This window comes from Gracilinanus agilis, chromosome 4 (genome assembly GCF_016433145.1).
Source record: "Gracilinanus agilis isolate LMUSP501 chromosome 4, AgileGrace, whole genome shotgun sequence".
In the NCBI taxonomy this organism is placed as follows: domain Eukaryota; kingdom Metazoa; phylum Chordata; class Mammalia; order Didelphimorphia; family Didelphidae; genus Gracilinanus; species Gracilinanus agilis.
In genome coordinates this window covers 138,980,092-138,988,745 of record NC_058133.1, presented here as the reverse complement: position 1 = coordinate 138,988,745, position 8,654 = coordinate 138,980,092, and the positions used below count along the sequence as shown (strand labels likewise).

At 39.2% G+C, this 8,654-nt stretch overlaps 1 protein-coding gene across 1 annotated transcript in view; it reads right to left on the bottom strand.

Annotated features, from left to right (window-relative positions):
* Nucleotides 1-5,216, bottom strand: part of SMYD3 (SET and MYND domain containing 3) — a 252,590-nt gene extending 247,374 nt beyond the window's left edge. Inside the window, exon 1 of the mRNA XM_044675986.1 lies at nt 5,115-5,216. Coding sequence (XP_044531921.1) covers nt 5,115-5,216 — 102 coding nt within the window. The remainder of the gene's footprint in view (nt 1-5,114) is intronic.
* Nucleotides 5,217-8,654: the final 3,438 nt, after the last annotated feature.

The following is an 8,654-nucleotide window of genomic DNA, read 5'->3' as shown; positions in this document are numbered from 1 at the left end:
AATTCATTATTTAAGATTAAGACCTTCAAAAAGGAGAGGCGAGTGTTGTAATTGGTAATATTTGGAAGAGAAATGTGTTTCTGGAGCTGGGTATGAAAGATGTTCTTATGAAAAGAATTACAAAGGCTAGGAAACTTCCACAGTTCACCCCCATTATCATTTCTTTCTTCCTGTTATTAGATGTAATTATGCTCTCCAATCTGGGACATATAAGGAGCTCTGTTCTACTCTGTGGCCTCTCTAGGTCTGACATTTGAAGCTCTCCATTTCTACCTTCAAAATGGTCTGGCTTTCTCTGTGGATCTTTCCCCGGGTCCTATAATTCACAGGTGAAGGTATTGGATTGTGTTGGCCTGAAAAACCTCAACTTTGAAAAATACCACCTCCTTATGCTTGATCTTACCCCCTTTTCCGAACTCTTCACCCTCTGCCTCCAAGTATCTGGACTCTGTCTGGCTAGAAACTTCCATCTCTCATGCAGTCTTGCTAATTGGTATCTTTTCCCCCACTTATTAGAGGTAGGGAAATTAACCACATATAGATGAGTAAGATCTCTCTCTCTCTCTCTCTCTCTCTCTCTCTCTCTCTCTCTCTCTCTCTCTCTCTCTCTCTCTCTCTCTCTCTCTGTCTCTCTCCCATAAAAGTCTGGAGCCCCTTTTGCATTGTTATCCCACTCTTTGTGGGGCAGCTAAGTGGCACAGTGGACAGAGTCCCCCGCCTGGGGTCAGGAAGACTTCTCTTCCTGAGTTCAAATCCAGCCTCAGGCATCTAATAGCTGTGTGACTCTAGGCAAGTCACTTCATCCTGTTTGCCTTATTTTCTTCATCTGTAAAATGAGCTGGAGAAAAAAATGGCAAATGTCTCGCTATCTTTGCTAAGAAAACCCCAGATTAGAGCCAGATATGACTGAAAAACGACTCAACAACAAAATTATTCTTTGAATCATCCTTTGCTGCATAAGACAACCTAGGGGTCCCATACTTAAGAGCAAAAGGAGGGAAATAACCTGGGTTCTGAGGCAAATGGGTACCTCTCACCTGGACCCTGTGTATCCAAATCCCCTATCCTTGTCTTTGGCTCATAGGCTGATAGACCTATAGCTGGAAGAGATTTCAGGGGACATCTAATTCCTTGCCCTCATTTTAGAGATGAAGGAATTGAAACCCTGTGAGAATATGTGATTTATAATAAGTACCAGAGGTGTGATTTGAATCCATGTTACTGCTATTAATACAGGAATTCAACTCTGTGTTTGCTTCCTCTTCCTCTTTCTGCCTACCATGTGCCTATAATTAAAAAAGAAGTCTATTTCTTTTCACCTTATTCAGTAGTTTACTTCTTATGAAGAACTCTCTGAGTCCCAAGAGAACATCTGAAATGAACTGGGACAGTGATGAGAATTCCGACATCCCATTCTGTACCCCTTGTGTCCTTAGCAAGCTAAAGCATCACCTTGGAATAGTGGAATTGGAGAGCTGGAAGAAACCACAGAGGCCATCCATTCCAGCCCCTCCTGAGCACAGGGATATTAATATGCTTCTGCTTAGATGCTTCCAATGAATAGCTCTCATTATTTGAGCCAATATTAAGTGTTATTCCACCCTCTGGGGGCGCTGGTAAGGAGTGAAGGGGCGGACACAGAGGTTAATATCAAGGTTGAAAGCAGAATTCCCAGCAATAATCTATAAAGCAAGAGCAATTAGTTGACTATTACTTGTTTTTATTTTTATTTTTTATTTTTGTCCAAAGAGGCAGCAGGCACATGTAGAGGTTGAAGGGGCCAATCCCTCTTAATTCTAGTGCCTTCTCTCTGTTAATTATGTCCTGTTTATCTTGTATAAAATTTGTTTATTCCTATTTGTTTGCATCTGTTTTCCCAATTAAATTGTGAGTTTCTTAAGGGCAGAACTTCTTTTGTCTTTCTTTGTATGCCCAGTGCCTGGCACTGTTTTTGTGTTATTCCGGGGTACTTTAAGTTCTTGATTGATTAACTTAAAATAGACAAAGGGAATAAAAAACTCCCTTTCACACTGTGATCCAGCCAGAAGACCCCGAAGACCACCTGGTCACCACTTATAAGCTCTTTTCTCCACCCACTAGCTCTCATCACATCTCAGGAACCAACCATAATTTCCCATTTTGCCCAGGGGCAGTGCCTGTAGAATCAGTTTCCTGTCTCCTTGGTTCCTGGGTTCTTTAACTTCCTCTTCTGAGGCTCATCAATACCTGAATTTACTCAGCGATCTTTGGCCTCCAGGTCACAGAGAGATGACATTAAAAAAAAAAAAAAAGGCAACATAATGGAGAGAGAAATTTACTTCCAACAACCCCAAATGGGGTCACAAAAAGTCCAACAGGACTAAAAAAAATGTAAGTGTCTGAGATCAGATTTGAACATGATTTCCTAACTCCAGGGTTGGTACTCTATCTACCACATCACCCTAGCTGCTTGGCACATGGTTAACTTTAACACATACTTAATGAGGAGGACAGGTCAGTGGCTCAGTGGATTGAGAGCCAGGCCTAGAAATGGGGGGTCCTGAGTTCAAATGTGACCTCAGTCACTTTCTAGCTGGCCAACCCTGGCCAAGCCACTCAACCCCAATGATCTAGCCCTTACCATTCTGATATACAGTGCTGATTCTCAGGCAGAAGGTTAGGGTTTAAAAAGACTAACTTCAGACACCATTTAGTCCAACCCTTTATTTTGCAGATGAAGAAAAATCTAGGTGACCCAGGTAGTAAGAAACAGAAGTGGGTTTGAAACCCAGTGGCTCTGAATCAAATAATTCTAATGGAGAAGACCTGAGTTAAGATCCCCCTCGGACACAGCCATGATTGCAACAACCCTGGGCCAGAAACTTAAAGATCTTTTTCCCTTAACAACTCCCTAAATTTCTAAGCTGCAGAACAGTTTCAGGTGGTGGGAGTTTCTTTACCCAAAGTTTATTGCATTAAAGAAATCCCTTCCTTAAACCTTCCAAATTTAAATCAACATTGCAGCAACAAAAAAATAAAAAAGAAAGAAAGAAAGAAAGAAATGAGTCCCTTTCCCCACAGTGCTTAATGGTGCTTTTCTGTAGTTCTTCATCATATTTTAAAATTCAGGGACATGTTTTCTGTGGGGAACTCTGTCTGGAAAATGTCCCACAAGGATATAATAAGTTCTTTTAAGATGAATGAAAAGCAAATGGGAAGAGGAATCCAGGACCAGGCACGGTTAGAGGAGGGAAGGGAGGGGAGCCATTTGAGTATAAGGAAGTAAGAAACCTGGCTTTTTATTTGTGCTTGAATGCTTCAGTTATTTCCATTCGTTATCCTGGTTCCTTCATCAGTATGGGGCAGAAGGGAGTGGTTGACTTGGTTTAATCTGGTTCTGATTTTGCTTAAGGGGAAAAGAAAAAAAAAAAATCCAGCCTTTGACTGGAAGCCCTCCTGTGCCAGAGAAAGGCAGAAGGGGCTTGTCCCTATGAAGTGCTCTCAAATCATACACAATAAAGTCATCTGGAGTCTTCTTTGGGGAGATCATAGTCATGACTCAATTAGTACACTTGTTCTAAACACAAAAAACTCAGCATAGGTCTTTGTAAAGAAAAAATGGGGAAAAAAAAAAACCCTCCCTTGCTCTAAAGGAAAGTAGCTTGGGGTCAGAAATACTGTAGCCAAATCCCTTGCTTACACAAAATATGGTATCTGAGGGTTTGAGTTTTATTGCCTGTGTGCTGTATAAATAAACAAAAGCTTATGGCATTTGGTTTTCATGCAATAAATAACCCACTTAAATAAACTGAAAGGAGGGATAATACCAGGTTCTAGGAAAGCCCCCATCCCTGCCACCACTCCCCAAAGAAACAAAATGGGGCCAGAATCAAGCCCAGGGACAGTTCCTGGGCACTAGCTCCCCCTCTATGAGGGGCTCTCCTGGTAACCAAAGGAACAAAGGCAGTTCTCTTCATTTGACAACAGAAAATTAGGGGGAAGAATGGTCTTCTGGTCAGAATAGTCCATTTTCTCCCCTCCCTGACTTCCTCCTCCTCTCTCCCCAGACATGGTACCTTTACCTAAGTTATCAGCATCCAGAATTCTTCCAACAGGATAGGAATAAACAGAGCAAGGCATTTTTGCCTTTTTAAGCTATTAGTTGTTAAAAATGGGATCTGTGACTTGAGGAGGGGATTCTGGAGATCCCTTTGGAGTGCTTCAATATTTTGACTGCAGAAAGATTTGCTGCCCTCAATGTTGTGCTGACTATTCAAATGTATTGTTTAATTGTTTTTCAGTTCTGTCTGTCACTCCTTTGGGGTTTTCTTGGCAAAGCTACTGGATTGCTTTGCCATTTCCTTCTTCAGCTCATTTTACAGATGAAGAAACTGAGCCAAAAAGGGTGAAGTGACTTGCCCAGGGTCATATAGGTATTTGATTTCAACCCAAGTCTCCCTGACTCCACACTACTTCTAGATACCTAGTTGCCTTCAAACTTATTGTTACTGCTAAATTTTACTAGGGTTCATTCATTCATTCAATAAGCATTTATTAAGCACCTACTGTGAGCCAGGCATTCTAGATACATAGACAAAACAGTTTCTTCCTTAAAGGAGTTTATATTTTACGGAGGATAAGTAATACCCATACAATAAAAGTACAAAATACACAAAAAGTGGGTACAAAGGGATGGGTGATTTAGCAAAACTGCTTTTCTCATATATGTACACCAAGTTTTTCATCAGGGCAAAGAGCAAATATCTGTATAGAATTTGTATGCAGAAAAAGAATTGAGAATAAGAGATTTTTAGATTGTGTTTTAGAAGAACTGATAATGGGAGAGAAGTGTGAAAAGATGGGTGCATCAAAGGGCATTTATTAAGTGCTTCCCTTGTTCAAGGCATTGTGCTAGGGGCTGGAGAGACAAAAACAAAATGAGAATTCTTCATTATTAGCTCTACATTCTATTCTTATATTAGCTCTATATTCTATTCTTTCAATGATTCCTTCAGCATCTTTTCCTTGATAGCAAACAGTGGTACATCCTTTAAGAGATGAGTGGGCAGAAGCAAAGAAAAAGGCATCTTGGATGAAAATACGCAGGAATGGCAGAATCTGAGTTTATTTGTTACCTCTTCTCCCTGCTGGATGTTTCGGACTGCACGAAGGAAAAGGCTGGGTCCCTCGAACACAATCACACAGTTTGGTTCACAGCTATGGTTCAGCAAAGACATGCTAGATGGGGGAAAAAATTGTTTAAAAAAGTACAGTCAAAGAATGTTGGGGCAAATATGACTTTAGAGATGATCTAGTCTAAGGCTCTGATTTTATAAATAATGAAACAGTCTGTTTAATGTGATACCAAGAGACATGAGGGCAGCTAGTTGGCACAGTGGACAGAGTTGCCAAGCCTAGAGTCAGGAAGACTTGGGTTCAAATTTGGCCTCAGACACTTACTGGCTGTATACTCCTGGATAAGTTTTTTAATCCTTTGGCCTCAGTTTCCTCATCTGTAAAATGAACTGGAAAAGGAAAAGGCAAATCTCTCTGGTATCTTTGCCAAGAAAACTTCTAATGAGGTTATGAAGAGTCAGACATGGCTGAACAAGAAAAAGTGGGAGATACAGGACTAAAATGGAGGTTTCCTAAATTCTAGCCCAATACATTCTACTAGACCAAAGGCCGTGTCTTTTTTTTGGAAAAGGCTGGAGGATCCTTATCAGATACAAAACATCATTTGACAGATATGGAAACTGTGTCTCAAGGAGACAGTGTGAGGGAGACAAATTTAAATAGATATGCATGGAAACTGGGAAATAAAACCAAAACACACTCAAATACTAAAGTATGAGAAAGAGCCCCAATTAATTTAAACCCATCCAAAAGGATGAGCCAACAAGAAATGGAGAATGGAAATCTTCGAATAAAAGCCTAGATAACCATGTGTCAGGAATGCTGTGTGGGAGGACATATACTGGTCAGGCACCAAATGAATGAGATGACTTCTGAGGCCCCTTCCCCTCTAAGACTTTGTTTGGGTCAGGTAAGAAATAAATGAGAGAGGCATCTGTCTAGACATTTCTCTTTGGTCATCAAATTAGAATAGAAACTGGAGTTGAAATTATTATGTTGGACAAAAAAGACTTTAAATTGGGGCTGGGGAAAGGATAGCTATAATAATTAACTGCTTAGGAGTTTTAATTATGGGCTTAGGAGACAGGCAACCAATCTACTTTCTATGCAATAAAATATTCTAAATGAAAGAAGCTAATTAGGCTTGTTTATGAATAAAAAAATTTTCTGGCCTTTCTTGGAACAAGAATAGCTACTTACTAATGTCTAGTAAGGCAATGTCTTCAGGTGTATCTAATGGGCTGTCCTTTTTTCACGGACAGCGGGTTCCCTCTTACTTCCAGCACATGTTGGATGAGCATTTTTCTAATATGTGAAAGAAGGGATTATTATTCACATATCAGATGGACAAAATGGCCTCTGAGGTCCTTTTCAATTCTTCTTTCTTTGGAAAATTGAATAGAATTCAAATAAAGATGAGTAGTAGCAAGATCTACTAAAATGAACATTGTGAACTGGAAGCCAGGAAACCTAGATTTTGGGCTGAATTCTGCCATTCATGGTGCCCATATGAGCAACTTCTTCCTTCTCTCTGGGCCTTGGTTATTCATTTATGAAATGGTGTTCATTAAAATCTAGAGACCTACTTATAAAGACAATGCTGTGGAACCTTTAAATGACACAATTATGAATTCATTAAGTACAACTAAGTGCTAAAAAGACAAAAATGAAACCATTGCTGACTTCAAGAAACTTACATTCAGGAAAAATAGTTTTAAAATTAAAAAAATTTAAATTTAAACTTTTATTTAGAAAAGAAAGGAACTTACATTCTACTGGGGGAGAATACAGGAACATAGCTAGCATTTATATAGTTCTCAAAATTTTGTATTATCTCATTTGATCTTCATAATTACTTCATGAGATACAGTGAGGAAACTGAGTCAGAAAGAGACTAAATGATTTGTGTAAAATTGCACAGGAAAGAACTGCCATGAAAATCCCAAATGGGTTCATGACGTGATGGAAATGACCCATGGCAGAGGCTGCATTTGAACTTCTTCCTGACTCCAGGTTCAGAGCTCTATCTATTTTGCCCCCAGCTTCCTACACATAGGCAAAACACACACAAATAAGTATATACAGCACATATACAAAATAAATACAGATGCACATAGTAATTATCTTCTTTTTGTTTGGAGGGGGAGCTCCTAGCAGCTGCCAGAAGGGAATCTAAAAGCTTCATAGAGACAGTGGGGCATGAACTAATATTTAAAGGAAAGCAAGGATTCTAAATAGTAGCGATAAAGAAGACTTACATTTGAGTTATTGTGATTATTTATAATGCGGAGGAGGTTGGCTCAACCTCCAGTGTCCCTTGCTGTTGTTGTTCAGTCATTTCAGTTGTGTCTAACTCTTCATGACCCCATTGGGGGTTTTCTTGACAAAGATACTGTAGTGGTTTGACATTTCCTTCTCCAGCTTATTTTACAGATGAGGAAATTGAGGCAGAATTAAGTGACTTGTCCAGGATCATACAGTTAATAAGTGTCTGAGACCTAATTTGAACTCACAAATATATGTCTTCTTAACTTCCAGGCCTGGCTCTTTATTGTGTCACCTCACTGCCCCAATGTCTTTTAGAGCTCAAAATTTTGTGGATTCTATAATAGATTCGGGGTGACATGAGTTAAGCAATTATTAGGCAGTTAAAGACACACACAATCTTCTAGTATAGAAGTTTATAACCCGGGATCTATGTATTTCTTTTTAAAAATATAATCATAATTGCATTTTAATATAATTGGCTTCCTTTTTATTCCTATGTGCTTTATTTTTATGTATTTGAAAACATTACTAAATTTTGATAAAGAGTCTAAAGGCTTCACCATATGGTGAAGTGCTCAGCCCAGTGCCTAGTGCTGCATTTCACCAAAAGAATCCATGACACCAAAAAGTATGAAAAGAGAAATCCAGCTTTAGGAGAAAAGAGGGAAATGTGATTAGGGGTATTGTTTTTTAGGGGGAGATCAGGTCATTAGATGGGAGGTCTGGGTATGTGTAGGTGGAGCGTGTATCAAAGGTGAACTTACAGACCATTTAAATGTCATTCTGGTATCTGTTTTTAATGAGAAAACTCAGGATATAAAAATACACTGGATTTTTTTCCCCTTTCCCTTCTCTGTGATATTTTAGTAGGGTAGGGAAGTAAGTAAAATGTAAGTTCCTTGAGGAAATGCTTTATTTTCTTTTTGTCTTTGCCTGGGAATAGTTGGCAATTTGTGACTGCTTGTTATTGAATAGGAAAGATACATCAAAATTTTAATTGTTTTTGTTGTTGTCTACTTCAGTATCATAATCTTCAGTTCCCTCTTTATCCTAATCCTAAAAGGTGAAATTCTCTCAGGGAGAACCTACATGTAATTATCAATTTATTATAATTAATTATTAAGTTTCTTATTTGGCTCTTGAATGTATCATAGCAAAAGCCCCCCTAGCTATTTCCATGACGGGAAGAAGGAAGGAAGGAAGGAAGGAAGGAAGGAAGGAAGGAAGGAAGGAAGGAAGGAAGGAAGGAAGGAAGGAAGGAAGGAAGGAAG